The 18,170-nt window shown below is 34.0% G+C and overlaps 4 protein-coding genes across 9 annotated transcripts; 3 read left to right on the forward strand and 1 right to left on the reverse strand.

Annotated features, from left to right (window-relative positions):
- The first annotated feature begins 815 nt into the window (after nucleotides 1–815).
- Nucleotides 816–4,256, forward strand: LOC118062885 (pumilio homolog 23). Of its 4 annotated transcripts, none has more exons than XM_035076755.2 (4): nucleotides 816–1,056; nucleotides 1,671–1,819; nucleotides 2,338–2,520; nucleotides 2,829–3,451. In XM_035076755.2, the coding sequence occupies exons 2-4, from the start codon at nucleotides 1,692–1,694 to the stop codon at nucleotides 3,232–3,234; spliced, it is 717 nt and encodes a 238-aa protein (XP_034932646.1). In that variant the 5' UTR covers nucleotides 816–1,056; nucleotides 1,671–1,691; the 3' UTR covers nucleotides 3,235–3,451. The 4 variants fall into 4 exon arrangements, with proteins under 4 accessions (XP_034932646.1, XP_034932645.2, XP_073264097.1 ...); XM_035076754.2 differs by lacking the exon at nucleotides 816–1,056 and adding an exon at nucleotides 3,928–4,256 and having other exon boundaries at nucleotides 1,606–1,819; nucleotides 2,829–3,236; XM_073407996.1 differs by lacking the exon at nucleotides 816–1,056 and adding an exon at nucleotides 3,718–3,772 and having other exon boundaries at nucleotides 1,606–1,819; nucleotides 2,829–3,236.
- A 4,131-nt stretch (nucleotides 4,257–8,387) lies between these two features.
- Nucleotides 8,388–12,406, forward strand: LOC118062842 (ubiquitin-conjugating enzyme E2 34). 2 transcript variants are annotated; one of them, XM_073408224.1, is made up of 10 exons: nucleotides 8,388–8,442; nucleotides 8,767–8,901; nucleotides 9,300–9,354; nucleotides 10,134–10,172; nucleotides 10,291–10,354; nucleotides 10,471–10,532; nucleotides 10,623–10,662; nucleotides 10,753–10,780; nucleotides 11,128–11,219; nucleotides 11,708–12,406. In XM_073408224.1, exons 2-10 carry the CDS (start codon nucleotides 8,845–8,847, stop codon nucleotides 11,988–11,990), a joined length of 720 nt encoding a protein of 239 aa, XP_073264325.1. In that variant the 5' UTR covers nucleotides 8,388–8,442; nucleotides 8,767–8,844; the 3' UTR covers nucleotides 11,991–12,406. The 2 variants fall into 2 exon arrangements, with proteins under 2 accessions (XP_073264325.1, XP_034932595.1); XM_035076704.2 differs by lacking the exon at nucleotides 8,388–8,442 and adding an exon at nucleotides 8,479–8,557.
- A 271-nt stretch (nucleotides 12,407–12,677) lies between these two features.
- Nucleotides 12,678–14,668, forward strand: LOC118062844 (uncharacterized). Of its 2 annotated transcripts, none has more exons than XM_035076706.2 (3): nucleotides 12,678–13,208; nucleotides 13,502–13,591; nucleotides 13,957–14,668. In XM_035076706.2, exons 2-3 carry the CDS (start codon nucleotides 13,508–13,510, stop codon nucleotides 14,356–14,358), a joined length of 486 nt encoding a protein of 161 aa, XP_034932597.1. In that variant the 5' UTR covers nucleotides 12,678–13,208; nucleotides 13,502–13,507; the 3' UTR covers nucleotides 14,359–14,668. The 2 variants fall into 2 exon arrangements, with proteins under 2 accessions (XP_034932597.1, XP_034932596.1); XM_035076705.2 differs by having other exon boundaries at nucleotides 12,679–13,305.
- Nucleotides 14,669–16,283: 1,615 nt separating this feature from the next.
- LOC118062864 (RING-H2 finger protein ATL60) lies at nucleotides 16,284–18,170 on the reverse strand. Its single transcript, XM_035076726.2, has one exon. The coding sequence runs from the start codon at nucleotides 17,537–17,539 to the stop codon at nucleotides 16,700–16,702; it is 840 nt and encodes a 279-aa protein (XP_034932617.1). The 5' UTR covers nucleotides 17,540–18,170; the 3' UTR covers nucleotides 16,284–16,699.

Below are 18,170 nucleotides of genomic sequence, written 5' to 3' on the forward strand. Positions count from 1 at the left end.
ATGTTTTGCTTTTATGAGCAAAAGAATAAAAATGACAGGGAAACAAAGCCATTGCTAGCTGTGCAATCTTAATGCTAAGGATCCACCATTTGCCTCTCAAATTTGATCTGTATTTTATGTGCATGCAACCGTGTTGTGTGCTTGTGGTGTACTTCGACATTTAACATCCATCTACAAATTTTACAGAACTGGGTCTCTAATTCTTGTCCTGCTCTCAAACTCAACCAGTAAACTTCCCTTTTTTCTCACAGCCACCACCACCACCGGCACTCACAAATTCTACATCCACATGCTCCATCATAGTTTAATGATTAGAAAGTGGTTGCGTTACCATTCATGCACAGTTGCTTCTGTGCTTTAGTTCTATTGATCTTGAGCTGGAGACTTGGCATAGATAGATTTACTAAGGACTTGGTTTTTTGCCTTTGTTAATTAGTTTTGCTTTGAACTTCCAATCTTGAACCATCGGATCTGTTTCTCCTAATCCACCTTGATATATTAGTTCATGGAATTCAATCTAATACAAAATACAATCATAGTTTAATGATTAGAAAGTGGTTGCGTTACCATTCATGCACAGTTTGCTTCTGTGCTTTAGTTCTATTGATCTTGAGCTGGAGACTTGGCATAGATAGATTTACTAACGGACTTGGTTTTTGTTGCCTTTGTTAATTAGTTTTGCTTTGAACTTCCAATCTTGAACCATCGGATCTGTTTCTCCTAATCCACCTTGATATTTTAGTTTCATGCAATTCAATCTAATACAAATACAATCGGTTTATTACTAATCTGCCTGTCCTTCTGTTAGAATTCATGAATCTGAGTATGCTGGTTTGAATCTTTGAAAATTTGAAATACCTGTTCTTGAATTTTCAAGGAAATATTTTTGTTTGTTTGTAATTGATTCTTGTAAAAAAGCCTCTGGCTGGGCAAACAGGAAAGTGAGTGTGGTGTTCTCTGCTCTGGTGTGGTTTATTTTCTTTACCAACTTAGAAGTCTGGCAGATTTGACATTGTTGTGGCTATTTAGGATTCAAGTTAGCTCAAAGCCTGTGAGGTTTGTCTTTCTTTAATTGCTTAGTTTTCTTATCGGCCCTTTGCTCGCTGAACTTTTATTCAGATTGTCTGTTCTTTGTTCTGTGCTTCAAAACAATTAAGTGTGTTCTTTTATCGATACTTGCTGTAGCATATAGTTAAGCTTATTTATTTGGGTACTTAACAGATCATTCTCACCAGGGGGAGGGTGGTAACTATATCCCCTGTAGGAAGAGGTATGTGAGGAACCAAACAATAAAGAAGTTTCTGATGGCATGAAGTTGGGCAGGGTTAGGCATTGTCTGTCCCAGCCTACCCTGTTCTTTACCCTCCCCATGTTGTTTTGGCTCATGCTTTCATATTCTTGACTATATTCACACCCACATGCATTCATATGTGCATTGATATCTCTCATCAAAAACTTCTTCTGGAACTAGGTATATTAAAATCTCAAATGTGCTTATGATCTGGCTACTTAGAAGTTCATTACTGCAATTAATATTTGTATTTATCTTAGTTTATCATGGCCTGCTAGGAACTTCCAACGTGCTCAGTTAACTTAATTGGCTTCTAATGAAGATATTTGGTAATCTTTTCATTCCTTGTTTTAATGTTTCATATTTGGTATTTTTGCAGCAACTCATACAGCCTTATATAATGAGTCTCACATCCATGGAAGTTGACCATGTCCTTGAAGCTGCAAAGGATGTAGGGGGAGCTCGTACAATCGAAGCATTTCTAGATTCCGATGCGTCTGGAAAACAAAAGCACAGGCTAATTAATAAGTATGTCATGCTACGGTATTGGTTGTTTTTCTCCTTTTCAGGAGTTTTTAATTTCTTTCTTAGTTCCTTTATTTTTTGGTTGAACAATAATTGAAGGAGTTGCTTTAGGAAAAAAAGGGTAACTTTGGGGTCAAAGTTTTATATTTTCCAGTCTAACCATGATAGAATTAGTTTCCAATTTTTGTCATTATTTTTCCCCTCACGCCTTCTAGTGCTGTTGTTTTTCCTTTATTTTGGGAACGAAGTTAAACTAAGTACAGCCATTTTACCCTTGGGTGCTGTGTAATGCAAAGTCAATCTTGAGTGTACTAATTTCTTTGAAAATATCTGGTTTATATCTCAGTTTTTTGACTATCAAGGATTCAGAGATCAATCTTAGTTGGGAATCCAATATAGAACCCTTATTTTTCATCAATTCTGAATACTGAATTTTCTACTTAGCTGGTTATTCATTTCATTTCATTTCATTTTCTCTCCTTTTCCTTTTGTTTGATGTTGATTACTCTCTACTTCTGAAGGTTACGGGGACATTTTGGAGAGCTTGCAATGCACTCTTCCGGTTCATTTACTGTTGAAAAGTGCTTTAGTGCCAGTAATTTGTCACTAAGAGAAGCTATAGCATCAGACTTGTTATCTGTGCAAAATGAGCTTCCCAAGACCAAGCAAGGCCCTTACCTCTTGAGAAAATTAGATATTGATGGGTAAGCTACATGAAGTATTTTTGTTTTGAATATTGAGCTCCTAAGGTGATCAGTTCTCATATGAAATCTACTTGCCTTTTGCATTTGTTCAAGGGTAGTAAAAGCCATGATAAGATTTTTCTGGTTTGTCCTCACTTCAGTCAGGACCCTGTATTGTGATCTGAAATTAATTTACATGGGCAGTATGCAATAGGGAAAACAAGATGATAGTTGATACTTATGAAGCATTTGGCATTTGTTGGCTGGTTTTGATGGTTGTTTATTGTGTTTGATACTGGTTTCTTTTTGCCTTTTCTTTACTGTGTCAGATATGCTAACCGGCCTGATCAGTGGAGATCAAGACAGGCTTCAAAACAATCAACTTACAAAGAATTTTATGCTGCATTTGGATCTGGTGAGGCCAAGTCATCAAAAAGTGACTCCTTCCTTGCTGATACTTCCAAGAGCACATCACTCGCAATAGGAGTAAAGAATGTGAGGAAAGAGATTGATCATCATTTGGCCTCATCAGAGAAATATGCAAAGCATGCTGTGGTTGATGATGTCATGAAAGTGAAAAACAAGAAGCATGAGAAGGGTCATGGTGGTGCCTCTGATGAGAAAGCAACAGGGAGTGTAAATCAGAAACCTTTTCTGTCTGTTGACCTGAAGAAAAGCAAACGACACGGACAAGAGGAGCGATCAAAGGCTTCAAGAAAGAAGTTAAAAGTTTGATGGTATGAATTCTCTAATTCTGACACTTTTGTAAGGCCTCACTTGATATAGTGTAGCAATTTAGTTGCAAAGATTGTTGAGTACTGGAGTGGAGGTGCAAGTTCTGTTACTTAATAGTATTTTTTATCTTGCTCTTAGCTTCAAATTTTGTCAGTATTGAGAGTATTTTGTTTTAGACTGGAATGTGTGAATCATAGACCTTTTCAAATAACAGATGAAATTAATCATTTACTTTTACATATAAGAAATTGACGGGTTTACATATTACTGCAAAACTTAATTGTCTGTGCCTACGGTAGCAAAAAATTGTAAAAATCGATACGAAACTGCAATTACATTTGGTGGCTATTGTCAAAAACTCTAGTCTACATAAAAAGGGTGTTAAAGAATGAAATGGAACACACGCAAACAGAAAAAAAAAAAAAAAAGAGCAGCTACACTCAATGCTGTCGCTTTGAATCTTCTGGTTTGTGATTCTTTCAGTCGCCTGGTTGAGGCTTGCACCTGGGACAAAAAAACAGGGTATTTAAATCAATTACCGGAAAAACTGCAAATGGTGGAACAGGTCTTGAAAACTGTTTGTTCTCGTGAGTTACTTGTTCTGTATGGGACTTGAATTGCTTGGAGGTATTCTTCTGAAGCTTGAAACAATTTTCTTAAATGGGTTCTTATTTGCTTGCAAATCTCTGAAAGCTTGTGAAGTTGAAGCCTTGTTTGATACTGAAGTGGTAGATGGTGGTGCCAAAGAACGACCCTCTGCTTGAGCTTTGTTTAACCAGGCGGATAGAAGTAGTGAAAGAAGAAGAGCAAGAGCAGCAAGCGCTCTAGAGCATGACTTCATTTTGTTGGTGGTTTGCTCTTTGTTATGCTACCTACTTGGTGAGTGAAGTGACAATGATTTCTGGTATGATATGATAGAATGAGACCATGTAGTAGTTCATATAAGTAGAAGTGATTTATAGCAAACTTGCTGATTTTTTCTTTCAAATTACCAGTAAAAATCCAAATTGGGATCTGATAACAGTGGGATCAATGTGCTTTTCTTTGACTGTTACATGTTTAGTGACTCTGACCTGATTTTGGTGGTTTTGTAAAGCATGTGTAAGAAGGTCATGTGATTTATCACGTGATCTCAACACTAGTCCTTTTGGGGAAGCTAAAAGGATCAGTATTATATTGTGTGATCTCAACACTAGTGCTTCAGCCTCCAACTCCAAGGACAGTGACAATAGCAGAGTGTTGGATCTACAAATCTTAGAAACATGTTTGGTAACAGCTGTTCCTCGCAGATAATTCAGCTGCAAATGCTCCAACGTTGTCGTCAGTTGCAAAAGCTTCATCATTCAATGGCGATGCTTTTGCCAGCCATGCCCAGAATTTTGTTTAATTCGAACACGTCTTAAATTTTATCATCATGATGTTGCGTCTGTACCCAATTCTATTCTTGTTTTCTTAAGAGTGATTGCGTAAACAATTTTTTTAAATAATAAGAATAATAATGTGAAAGGAGATGATCTTTTCTATTTATAGGATAAACCCAACCATGAGTATATAGAGTGAGTGTTTTTATTCATTTGTTTTAAAAAATGTTTTTTATTTTTTATTTAAATATTTTTTCGTTTTTTTAAATTTTTTTAATATACTGATATTAAAAATAATTTTTTAAAAATAAATAAAAATATTATTTTAAAATATTTTAAAATAAAAAAAAATATTTTAAAAAAACAATTACAATCTCAAATATTTTTTGGATTTTATAATACTCCTCCATTTCTTTTTTGAAAGTCCATGCTAAGAATCCATTTCATCTCGTATTGACATCATTAAATGATAAAGATAGTTTGCTATTGAGTTTAAATATTTTTTTAAAAAATATTTTTATATTCTAATATTAAAATTGAATTTTAAAAAATAAAACTATTATTTTAATATATTTTTAAATAAAAATATTTTAAAAATTAATTATTATTACATTCTCAAATACACTAGGAAGACTTGTAAAACACAGCACAAACATGGTTGCAATTACAAATTTTGCTCTTTTTTTTTTTTTTTGGATAAAAGAAAATAATGAGAATATTGCGGCTTTTACACCTAGATGTCTCTAAAGAAACTATCACCGATCACCACTTTTTGGTCGGAGGCTGAACTTAGGGTGGCTCGAGGGATTTGATTCTGCCTGGACGGGGACGAATCCAAGGGAAGCAGGCCGTTCTCTGATAATGGTAAAATTTGGTCCCTTTTCTTTATAGAATTTTGATTTAATCCTTGAGAAAATGAAATATACGATCCTTCTCTCTTGAAGATCTATTTACAGCTTTAGCCCTCCAAAATATAAAATTGACTCCTCCAATAAAAATGTCACATCCTCCCCCTCTCCAATGCCAATGATCCTGGATTTGCTCCAATCTTGGAAACCAACAACAAATGTGAAACTTGAAATCCGAGATCGACAGAATGTTCTTCTTATTAATCCAATTAACCCCTTATATACTAGGCATTTCCTAGTAATTATCTATTTATGTAAAAGCGAGAATTATTACATAACTATTCATATAAATTTTTTCATGTAGATAAAAAAAAATTAAAAAAATAAATAAGCATCACTAGAAGAATACAAATTATTCCACTATACTAAAAAAACCTTGAAATACTTAATGGAGTTTCATTGTTTACATGAACAATGCAACTCTTTTTTCTTTTTTTTGGTTAATTCACTCTTCTTTTTTTTGTTTCATTTTTTTTTTAATTTCATCTTAACATGCTTTTTTAACAATATTTCAGGTTGTTTTTAAATCGATCAATTTAACTGAATTGCATTGAAGCAACTCCCAAAAAGTTAAATTTAAAACCCACGTCAGGTAAGAAGTTAGGTCGAAATATTTTTTTTAATGTTAAATGCATGTTTTTTCTTCTTGATTTCATCATCTGGATCAGGAGGTTTTTTTCCTGTTATTTTTTTTTTAATTTCATCCTTATATTTTTTCAGTTGGTTATGTTGCTTTCAAACCGGTTATTATGACTGGGTCATATTGGGCTAAATTTCATATATTTTAATTTTAAACTTAGGCTACGTAAAGAGTCTGATCAGGAGATTTCAAAGTTGAATCGTATAACAAAGTTTAATAACAATGCAAAATAATTCTATATGATTTGGATTTTTTTTGTTATATTTAAAGATTTTTTTTATCCAACTCACAACAGAGCGACTGCATATAAACAAGTAATTATCATTTATATAAAATATTTTCTAACTCTAATTCTGTATCACATTATTGGTGACTTTTTATTTTTATTTTTATTTTTATTTTTTATTTATATACTTTCAAGTTATATTTTTATGTTATGATAAAGATTTATATTGAGATTAAATTTCTATTTGATGATTTATTAAATAAGTCTTTCATGTTCATAAATAAAAAATTATATCTAAAACTATCATTTACAACTATAAAAAAAAAACTAAATCCCATAGAAAAGTCACTATAAACCCCTTTATTGTATATTGTTCATTGGAATAGTATTGTGTAATTTTTTATATAGTCCTTTAAGTTTTTTTTTTTCCAGTAATTATTTTTTTTCTTCAAATTCATTTTTAAAAATTGTGAGAAATGGAATTTCAGACTCATGGTTCATTTTTAATTAGCTTCCTATAGGTTTCTTGAAATGTTGAAAGAATATTCTGAGGTTAAATTTTTATTTGAATTAGCAAGATATGATTCAATTTTATTGATAAAAAATTTAAACTCCGGAGACCAAAATTTACAATTAAGAAAATGCAACCCATTTTTCTTCCATTTTATTATTCATGAGACATGCATTCTTTTAATTTTGGTCCCTAAGGTTTTTTTAATTTTTCATGTTTGATCCATTTTTTGAGTTTTTTGCATTTTGATCCAAGCTTTATTTTATTCACGTTTCACTCTTTTATTTAAAAGAGGAGAGAGTAACTGAAAAACAAGAGTTAAAAAGTGAATCATTGTTCACATTATACTAATAAATAAATTATTTTTTATATCAACGAGCTTCATATAATAAGAAAAGTTTTATCGAAGTGTTTTTTTTGTTATCTTACCGCAAAAAATAAATCGAGCCTCAATATTATTTTTTTAATTAGGATAATCTTTTAGTTTTTCAAAATATTAAAGGTCGTTTAAGGGTTAGATATAGATTTATTTAAGTTTATAAGCTTTTGGTAGGTGTTTTCATGTGAAAAGGGGAGGTTATAATGGGTTTATGGATCAAGGGGTTAGACCTTGATTTTCTAGCATCTTCATGTGGCTGAAAAGTATCCAGTCAACGACATATTATTTGTCTTTTTTTTTTTCTTCTAAAAAACGATGGGAAGTTACATAACCAAGTATACTGGCCCACCCGCATACGCTTTTTGGTGGCCTTTAATTTTTTCCTTCATTTAAAATTTTTTTCCTTCCTTTAATCTTCTTATATAAAAAAAATATTATCATCTAATTAAATTATAAATATTTGACACAATGTTTGATATCCTACTATGAATTTATCTCTCAACTTCATGACTTAATCTTTAGTTAACATTAACAATTTTTTTAATATTTATTTGCACATGTGATCCTTAATTTATTTTATTAAATATATCCATCAATTTTTTTTTTTTAAATTGATGTTAAAAATGCATGGGCAACAACTACACATTCTTTTTTATTTTTTTTGCAGTTAAAAAAACTTTAACTATGACAGCATAGCGTGGATCCGTTAGCTGGCTTACTCTAAAATCGAAACTCTAAGTAATAAATCCACAAAGCGTATAAGCTATATATATATATATATATAACTTAATTATAAACTCTACTTTTTTTTTAAATATAACTCAGTGATAATGATATATTTGAATAAGCTTATTATACGAGTCTGTGTATTTAATGGAATTTTATAGATATTTATCTCAAAATTTAAACTCATTCAATCAGAGAAATAAAGCATATTTTCGTAATCGACGAATCAATTCTTTAAACTTTCCTTGCGTAAGTGTTTGTTTTTTAAATATATTAAAATATTTTTAAAAATATTTAATTTTGATATTAATATATTAAAATAATTTTAAAATATAAAAAATTAATTTTTATAAAAATGTTTGTAAATCACAAAAATAAACTGCCAATTGTTTGTACTGTTTCGGTGGTTTCCGTCATTTGATTCTCATAATCAAAGTTTTTAAAAAGAAGAAGTTAGGTAACATTTCAATCCATCTCTTCTTCCTTCCTTCTCTTTTACTGTATACTACTATTATTATTATTATTATTATTATTATTATTATCAGATTATTTTGAGCTAGGTAGTTACGTAGGTAAGTTTCTGATTTGATCCCTCTTTTCTACTTCGGTCAATTATTGAACTAATAATCTATCTCCCTTCTTATTCTTATATATATATATAAAAAAATTTCTTCTTTTTTATAATATTAACAGTAGTTTTTTCTATGATTCATTCTAGTTTTTACCCGATCAGTGGAAGTAGTTGATGATCTTATTAATATAATTAATTTTCTTTTAACAGTATCCGGTTGCGGAACTTGAAACCAATTATATTAATTTATTATTGGAGGAGGAGGAAGAGGAGTAGGTAAGCTGATTCATGGCTGAGAAATCTTGTGTCAAGCGACTCCAGAAGGAATATAGAGCTCTCTGTAAAGTATATAATCCATTTTATCCTATTTTCCAATATCATCGTAGTGAAATAATAATGCGGCTAGAGCTAGAGTAAAGATTGGTACTGTCAATTGCTACCCATTTTTTTATAAAATGTTAGTTTGTCAATCTAGGGTTTTCATTTCTTTTGGAAACAGTGTCTCTCTTGTCATAGATGATTAGCTTTGTTTTCATACGCTGCTTTGTTTTGCATCTTTTTTTCTTTTAAGATCACATGGTTTTGATGTTTCGCTTACTGGGTTTTTAGTGATGGTTGAAATGCTTGAATGTCTCTGTAGTACCAATTGCCAACCCTTAACTGCTCGATGAAACTTCATTTCACTTTTTTTTTTTTTTTAATTTGACAATGATTTTTGTTGTTGTATAACAATGAATTTGCAGGAACCAGTCTCTCATGTTGTTGCCTGTCCTTCCCCAAGTGATATTCTCGAATGGCGTAAATTCTTATTTATCCTTGTTTCTTTCCTCTTTTGATTTTTTCAAATGAAAATGTACATGTTTTTTTTAATTCCTCTTAGCCTTTTCCACGATCTACTTGTGCTTACGAGTGGTGAACTAGAGTTATTGCTATCTATATTTAGGATAAAGGAAATACAATAACCAATCATTTGTCTAGACTTGCTTCAAATGTAACTGAAGATTTGGCAGATATTGTAAGCAGCACATGAAACACTGATTTTTGTGTCTTTGTACTCATTCAAACTCAAAAGGTTATGTGGAAAAGTTGATGCAAAACACTTGTGAATGCTTTCCAGTTCATTACTGATTTGCTTGACTAGTTCAAAATCATGGAGTTGTAAATGCATGAAGATAATGTTAAAGGTTCCAGAAAGTTGCTCTTCATTCTTAAGATGAAGGGGTACAGATTTTACAGCCTTATCCAGTGATGTGGTGAGGTGTCATTTCTCCTACTGCAAGTATAGTTTGGTATTTGGAAGAATCCCACTATGAAATATCGCATTGTTATTTGGAATGGAGATGAGTTGATGACAGAAGGAAAGTGAAGAGATTACTTTCTCATGAAAACTTTAGCATTGTTACCAGATGATTTGAGATATGGTTCTTTCATTCATAGCACATAGTGACTCTGTTCTTAACTTCATTTTTGCTCTTTGTGTTTTGTTTTTTATTTGCTCTCTGTTGCCTTTTGTGATCATAATATTACCAATTTACTGATGTGTTTTGTTGCTATTGATGTTATGTAACTATTTTCAGATTATGTGTTGGAGGGAATTGAAGGAACGCCTTTTGCAGGTTTGCTAATTATGTCATTGATGCATACAGAAACAGTGTGATTATCTTGCTCCCGAGTAAAATGTGGTGTCACTTGTTTTGTTATTCTAATTGGAAATTCTGACTTCCTTTTGATAAGGTGGATTTTACTATGGAAAAATCAAGTTTCCTCCCGAGTATCCCTATAAACCTCCTGGAATCACGTAATGTGCTTTCTTGCTACTTAACTGTTTCCTGAATATCATCTTTTCAGTGTCTCTCTCATTTATTTATAGGATTGGGCTTCATTCTAATTTTTTTGTGATGTTCATCTTTGTAGCATGATCACTCCCAATGGCCGATTCATGACTCAAAAGAAAATATGCTTATCCATGAGTGATTGTAAGTTCTTTAAGCTGCTATGCTTAGAAAATTTTACTTTTGGCCATCTTGATAATTGGTTTTGCTTACCTTGATCTTATTGCTTTCCAGTTCATCCAGAGAGTTGGAACCCCATGTGGTCTGTATCAAGGTAAAACAGATGAAGGTTTATTAACTCTCTAAATAATAAAGAAACGGTTATTTTTTATCCTTGGTCTAACATTCTTCCTCATCACTGCAGCATACTTACGGGGCTTCTTTCTTTCATGGTGAGATAATTGTGGCTCTGAACTCCCTGAATACTTTAAATTTAGTAATTTGTTAGGACTGCTTCTTGCTTCAGAATCTATTTTGTTAATAATTACCAAATCTGCTTAATTAACTTGTAGCTAACCATTTTTGTTTCGGCTTTCTTCCATTTAACTTGTTTGGGAAGTGTTCCGGGTGGGTAGCTGGCATTATCTTGTTGTTACCATAATTATGGTATGTTTCATGACAGGTGTTAAAACTATGTATTCGTTCCTCGGGAACCTGTAATTTGAGGCATTTTTAAGTTTTTATATTATTACTTTCCCTGGAGTACATTCTCAAACGAGGATGCATCTTTGCTATGCAGACTGACAACACTCCTACCACAGGAAGTGTGAACACTACTGCTGCTGAGAAGCGACACCTAGCAAAGGATTCTCTTGCTTTCAATTGTAAGAAGTAAGTACAGTGCACCACCTTTCCTATGTTTCCTTATAAATAAATAAATAAAAAAGAAACCCTTCTCCAATCACCACCTCAATAAATAAAGCTTCCTCTATCTGAGGATCCATTACCCCAATCACAAAGCATTTCTCTGCCCATTTTGCATACCTGGTTTATATATTGAGGTGGATTTGGATTATGATTGCTGGAATGGTGTAGATTTGGGATTGAGGCTCTGTTGTTGTTGCCCTTTATGCATACGTGTCTTTGATTTTGCATTTAAGCCATTGTCAGAATGTGCCCTCTTTTTTAACACCATGATTGTTACCTGTTCCTGCGAAGGCAGCTAGGATTCAATTTTTATCACTCATTTAAAGTTATGTTACTTTTCTCATGCCTCCTTAGCTTGCTTGAAAGTAGGATCTATCAATTTGTTTGAGTTCAAGAATTAAGCAATTAGTTATTTAAATTCCAATAAGATCTAATGCATGTCTCCATGACAGCACGGCATTCAAGAAATTGTTTCCCGAGTATGTAGAGAAGCACAAGCAGGAGCAACACGCCAGGCAGCTTGTTTCAGAGCAAGTGTCAGCACAGGTCCCACAAGAAGATAAATGCAGACTGAAGTTGGAAAAACTTGGTGATTCTTCAGTAGAAGATGCAAAGGGAGTAGATACCCCGAAGGATGCAAGAAAAAATAGGAAGCAGCCATTCCCAACCTGGATGATGTTGTTACTGGTTTCAATCTTTGGTGTTGTGATGGCACTGCCTCTACTTCAACTTTGAAATCTAGACCGGACAAAGGAAATTTTAGAAGGGTTAGTGGAAATTTTTGTCATGTCTACCAGAATCTTGTATAGAGAGGTCAATGCTGAGGATGCCCACTTGGGTCTCTTGACTGTCGCTAATATTACTGTTGGTGGTTTGTTATAGTGCTTGAAGTTTGCGCACTTCTGATGCTATTATAATGCCAATTTTGTTGGCGTTTGTGTTTGGCATGCCAGATTGGAGGTCAATGTTTTCTTGCTGTTTTGAAGTTCTTCTCATTGTCGCTTGAAAAACATCATCAATGCCATACGAAGTTCTGTTTCTCAGTCCAAAGTGAAACATTCTTGTATGCGCACTTGATTATCTATGATTCGTATTGATTCTGATTTGGCCAGAACTGTTGAATTACCATATTGTTCCTTTTGTTCTTCGTATGTGATGCTAACTCTTAAATCTAACGATTCTTAGGATCTATGAGGGAAAAAGGTTTGCCTAGTAGCAAAATGTTGGGAATAATTTGAGCAAATGATACAAAGCATCCATCCATGATTCTGAGATATCTACACTAGATATTGCAGTCATGCTCAACCCAAAGAAACGTCTTTTTAGAAATCTAGGAGAGCCCAAATCACTCCGTGACGTGCGCCAGACATGGATACTTGACACCCCACAAACCCCACAAAAGCATAAAAGGATTCTTTATATTTTCTTTCTCAAACGTAACAATTGCTTGTTTTTTTATACTATCATTATTGAATTTGTGGAATGAGCCTCTATCTCAACTGGCGTAATCTGTACTAGTGCTAAAAAGACTTGTTGGCTGGCTCCTCGACTGCTTCCACTGTCGTGCATATTGCCAGCTCTTCCAAGCTCATAGTCAAGGCTATGAATCAAGGGTGTTTGGTCCTCAAGTACGATAGCTGCGAGCAACAACCATTTACTTTGTGACGTTCCATCGCTGCCTGCCTTACTGAGCACGTTTAGAATTGATGGGAAAGTAATCATCGGAATGATTCCATCTTATTACCTTCCTTTTCTCAAGGATTTGGTAGCTGGCCAGATTTTCTGCTGATTTTGAGTACTACTTTTGGTTAGGACCTCGGTGAATTCTCCAGCCAGCTTACCCACCTGTCCTTTCCGAGCTAATTATCAGCAGGAGGTTGCATTGCCATTTCAACCACCAAAAAGCTCTTGTTTCTTCTGTAAATACAACTTAATGAAGTGTCAGCCGGGCAGGTGGCCTTACCCTTCTTCAGTTCCTTTTCATTAGCATCTTCTCTGTGCTGCATCTATTTCCCTGCGCTGCCTCTCCTTACTAAAGAAATAACTCTAGGTGGACAATTATGCACTTCAACTTCTGTCTCTTGATATCGTTTAACTGCTTAGCTTCATGCCATCACCCTCTTTTACAAAATAAATTGATGGCTCACCTCTTTTGCTGGATGTTCTTTTTGTGATGCCTTTGATTGTGTTTGTGTAATTTAACCTTGAAAGGTTTGGTTTACGTTACTGACTCCAAAGATTTCCAGGCAAACATGAATAACTCTCCAATGTACCAAAACTACGAGGCGAGCGATCATGGTGCTTACGAGTTTGATCCTCAAGTTGACTTTACACAGGTAAGCAGCCTGTCTTGGCTTTTAACTAGTTCTCACCTTAGTTTCTAAACATAGAACTGAAACTAGTTATCAATTCGTGGAGTGTTTCAGATTTAGTAAGAAAGACAATACTTGTCTTCATGTCATTTGTATCCTTATCTCTAGTTTTGTAGTGAATCAAGTTCTATGATGTGATATTGGATCATAAAGGCGAGTGTCTCCGTGCTATAGCTCTTAATTGATCCACAAAACTGAACTTCTCATTAGCTGAACAAACTGTTTTAAGCATCTCCGAGTAGCTGTTTAGCATTGAACAGACAAGAGAGACTTTCTTAGAGCGCCTTCTAGTTTTTACTTTAACGTTACATGTTTACAACCATGATCAGTTCTTGGAAGAAGCAAGACAACATGCAAGAGAAATGAATCTACAGTCAATTTTACCACATCCAGAATCTGGAAAGGAAAGAGTGGAAGAAGAGAAAAAGAGCAAGAGGTCCTGGAAACACTCTCTCCTCAAATGGTGGAATGCTGAGAAGAAGACCAAGACCATCGTAGAACCAGCAAATAGCTCTAACATTTCAAATCCAAGAAAGGGTCATGTCTCCGGTCCTATATATGGAAGTGGTAGAGGAGATGAAGCCAGGCATCGGCGACAGACATCCGGGCCGCTGACTAATCTTTTCAACCGTTCCAAGCGCGTGGAGAACGAGAACCGTTATGTGTGTCTTGACCAACTTAACAATCCCCATGGTGTCAAGGCCTATGGACCTGTTTACCTGGTAACTTAGCATTCCGGCGACAAAAGCTTTGCACTGAAACTTCTTCACTCTCCGTAGTGAAGTAGCTCCTGGTTCGAAGGATGGTGACACCAAGTGTATTTGATCATTCGGAGAGGCAGAAACAACTAATATCTGGAATCCAAGTAAACAGCTTTAATTTGTGTACAGTAGATTATTTATAATAGAAAGAGATCGAGACCAGGACAACTTGTTAGTTTTATTCTATTATCTGTCTCCTTCTTTTTGCTTGCTTGTTTTTTTAGTCAAGACTGTGCAACCCAGATAAATATTGAAGTAAAAAACTATTCCAAGCAGCCAATTGAGCTGTCTGCCATGTATTAGCTTGTGTTTATCCAAATTGCATGGAAAAATAAAAAAGAATCAATATCAACATGTGAAGATAATTTAGAATAAAAAAATAATTAAATTTTCAGCAGCTACAAACACTCGTAGATTGACCGTAGAGGTAGAAGTTTATCAATTTGAACGATACCCAGATGGCTTCCTTCTCATACTTTTTGAACTTCTTTCCACCTCCCAAGTGTCAACTTGAAGGAATTTCGACGGAAAGAAAAGGAGACCCAAAGGAAAAGAATTGCAAAATAAAGCAAAAGATGGGCACCTAAAAAGGACAGAAACCCAACTTATGTGGGGGTGATGCCCATCTGGCATATTTTTGGATGCCAACTATTTGCGGTCAATATTTAGTTTCGGTGATGTTTGAAGTGACTATAATAATAATTTTTTTTAAAATAGTTTTTATTTGAAAATATATTAAAATTATTTTTTTATATTTTTTAAAAAATTATTTTTAAAATTAATACATTAAAATAATATAAAAATATATAAAAAAAAAAGTTGAAGCAAAGAAAAAAATAAAAAAATTTAACTTTTTTTAAAAACTCTTTTGAAATAAAAATAAATAAATAATGCAACATCCAATTCAATTTTTCAGTTCAAAATAGAGGTTGAAATTATATTTGAGTCCGTTTTAAAAATATTTTTAATTTTAGAAAATATTAAATTAATATTTGATTTTTTAGTAATAATTCATGAATGCCAACCATTTGGAGTGTTTCAACCAAATCAACTATTTTAGTCTCTCTGATATTATAGTTGAAATTATATTTAAATATATATTAAAAATATGTTTAATTTGAAAAGTTATTAAATTGATGTTTTTTAGTGTTTTTTAATAGTTTTGATATCAATAATAAAAAAATATTATAAAATTATTTTGATGTATTTTTAATTTAAAAAAACACTCTAAATTTCAATACCAAATACATTTTGCCTTTATTTGCTATTACTCCAAATATAAATTGATCAAAATTTATTTTTTCTTTTAAATAATTTATTTATATATTTACATTGTTTTGATATATTAATATAAAAATATTAAATAAAAAATAATTGTTATCATCCTCCCAATAAACCACACATTGTGAACAGAAAAACAAAATCATCTGAAAAACAGAAGTTTTAGGAATCTTAAACATGTGATCGATATCTGTCTTGTTAATTTCAACGAAAGCATTTTGAAAGACGAGTTCATATGAATTTTTGTTGAGATCTTACTATGCTTTTGCACTGCCTCGTACCTAGCTATCATATCCACAAACAGGGTTTTGGACAGATGATTGGCAAAGAAACCAGAAACACTCACTCAATGGATAGTTGATGATCTGTTCAAGCTAAAGAATGACGCTGCTTTGGTCAAAGGAGATTGGTAGCATCTTGCAATTCGCTGTTCATGGGCTCAACAACTCTATGCAATTTAGAGAACAGTAATACAAGTGGTTGTTCTAAGATGAGTTTGAAGGGAAGCTTCAACATCTCTGGAACCTCGCCCAACACTTGATGCAACCCAGTTCTGTGCAATATATTGATGATTTCATCTAAAATACATTCAACCCATGATGGCATGTGGATCATACAGCTTAAACAAGGAACAAATGTATTAACAGCTCTATAACAGATGAATCAGCATTGGAACAGAGAATTTACAGAATTACATCTTCTGTAGAAAGAGATGCGGTGGTTCATCTGTTTAAGCAGAGAAGCCTGGTAGGTACTCTTCTAATCTAATATATTCATTTCAAACAAATGTTGTGAAACTCTGTTGCAAGATCAGAGTTACCAGCAAGAACTTGTACAACAGGCTAATTAAACCTTGCATTTCAGCGTCAAGAATCACAAGACACTGAGCTAATCAACTAAAGAAGTCTCATTTACCTTCAATAAGAAGCACCGATTCTCAAAGATGGTAGAACCCAATGATGCCGAGATAATGCTGTATCTTCAGGCATCTATAGCTAACTTCAAGACCTCGATTAAATTAGTCCAATGATTAAACATCAACAGGACCATTGGAACAATTAGGAGGTACCCTCTTCTCCCTGCTCAAGAGTCTCTTCAATGACCTCAGCCGCGCAGGCGGTGGCAACTTGGGCTCCTGATCCTCAGCAAGACTATCTGTAATATGCACAGGAACATCAATAACGAGCGACTCGTCATGCCCCCCACCAGCTGAAGATGACGATGATGATGATGGTGCAGAAGAAGCTGAAGAAGGTCCTTCTTCCAAGGAACCACCACCAGTGCTTACTTGAGTCTGATCCCCCCAAAACAACACGTTTGTAGGAAAATCTGGAGATTCCATTGAATACCCAGAAATCAAAATTTCCTCTGGAGACTGAATATTCAGCTCCAAATCATTGAGGTTATTGTTACCACTAGAGCCTTGAGCTTGTGGTGCTACTGAGCTTCTACAGAGAGGACAAGTAGAATGAGACTGGAACCACATGTCAATACAATCATGATGGAATCCATGGTTGCATTTAGGCAACAACCTGGCCTTCTCTCCCTCGACAACATCAGATAAGCAAACAGCACATTCTAGTCCATCCGGGAAATCTTTAGACTGGAAAATCACTACTGGTAAGGATCTTCGTATGGAGAGGTCTAGCCCTCTTCTCACCGGGTCTTGACCAGGGGTAAAGACAAAGCGGCGGCGTTGGCGGCGGCGAGATTGTTGAGGTTGAGTGGGCTCTTCAACGCGCCACCAAAACCATTTTGCATAAAGATGAAGAACGATAACAAAAACCACCACCAAGAATAGAACTATAATTGCTATAATCATAATCTTGCCTGCTATTTCAACTGTTGCTGAGTCATCTAATCTTCCCATGGCGGATAACAAAATGTAACACCAAAGACTCAAACTATATGACTGAAGATGAGCAGAGGAGCAAACCCAGTCGAGAATTACAAGAGAAATAGTGAAAGAACGCTTCAAAACTCAAATGGGTTTTCTTTGTTTTGTTGTGGCCATGAATGAATGTGTGTATAAAAGCAGACTAAGGAGAGTAAGAGAAAATGCGTTCGATAAGAATGGTAAATCAGAATTGAAAGACTGCTGGCTTGGACTTTTGAAGAAGAACAGAAGAAGTAGACGACGATGCTTGGGTCTGAATTTTGAACATTAAGACTTTCAAATTTAAGCAAACAAATGCAGACCAAAGTCTCTTTACCCTACACGACCAAAAGAGTGTCCCTTTCTTTACTCACAGAAAGTTGCGTCTGGTATTGTAGGAGGTGGTGCCGTGCTCCATCTTTTTGACCTTTCTTCTGCTCTCTTTACGCCCTTCAAGTTGAAAACTTTGATTTTGCGTTCCTGTGCTTCCCTTCTCCTTTGAACTTAATAAACAATTAGCATTCCTTAATAAAGTCCTGCCAAACTACTGTTCAACAGGATCTTGCCTTAATTTGAAATTGTAATTGGATTAAAAATTCAAAACTCAAAATTATTCAATCATTAT

This window comes from Populus alba, chromosome 3 (genome assembly GCF_005239225.2).
Source record: "Populus alba chromosome 3, ASM523922v2, whole genome shotgun sequence".
Lineage (NCBI taxonomy): Eukaryota > Viridiplantae > Streptophyta > Magnoliopsida > Malpighiales > Salicaceae > Populus > Populus alba.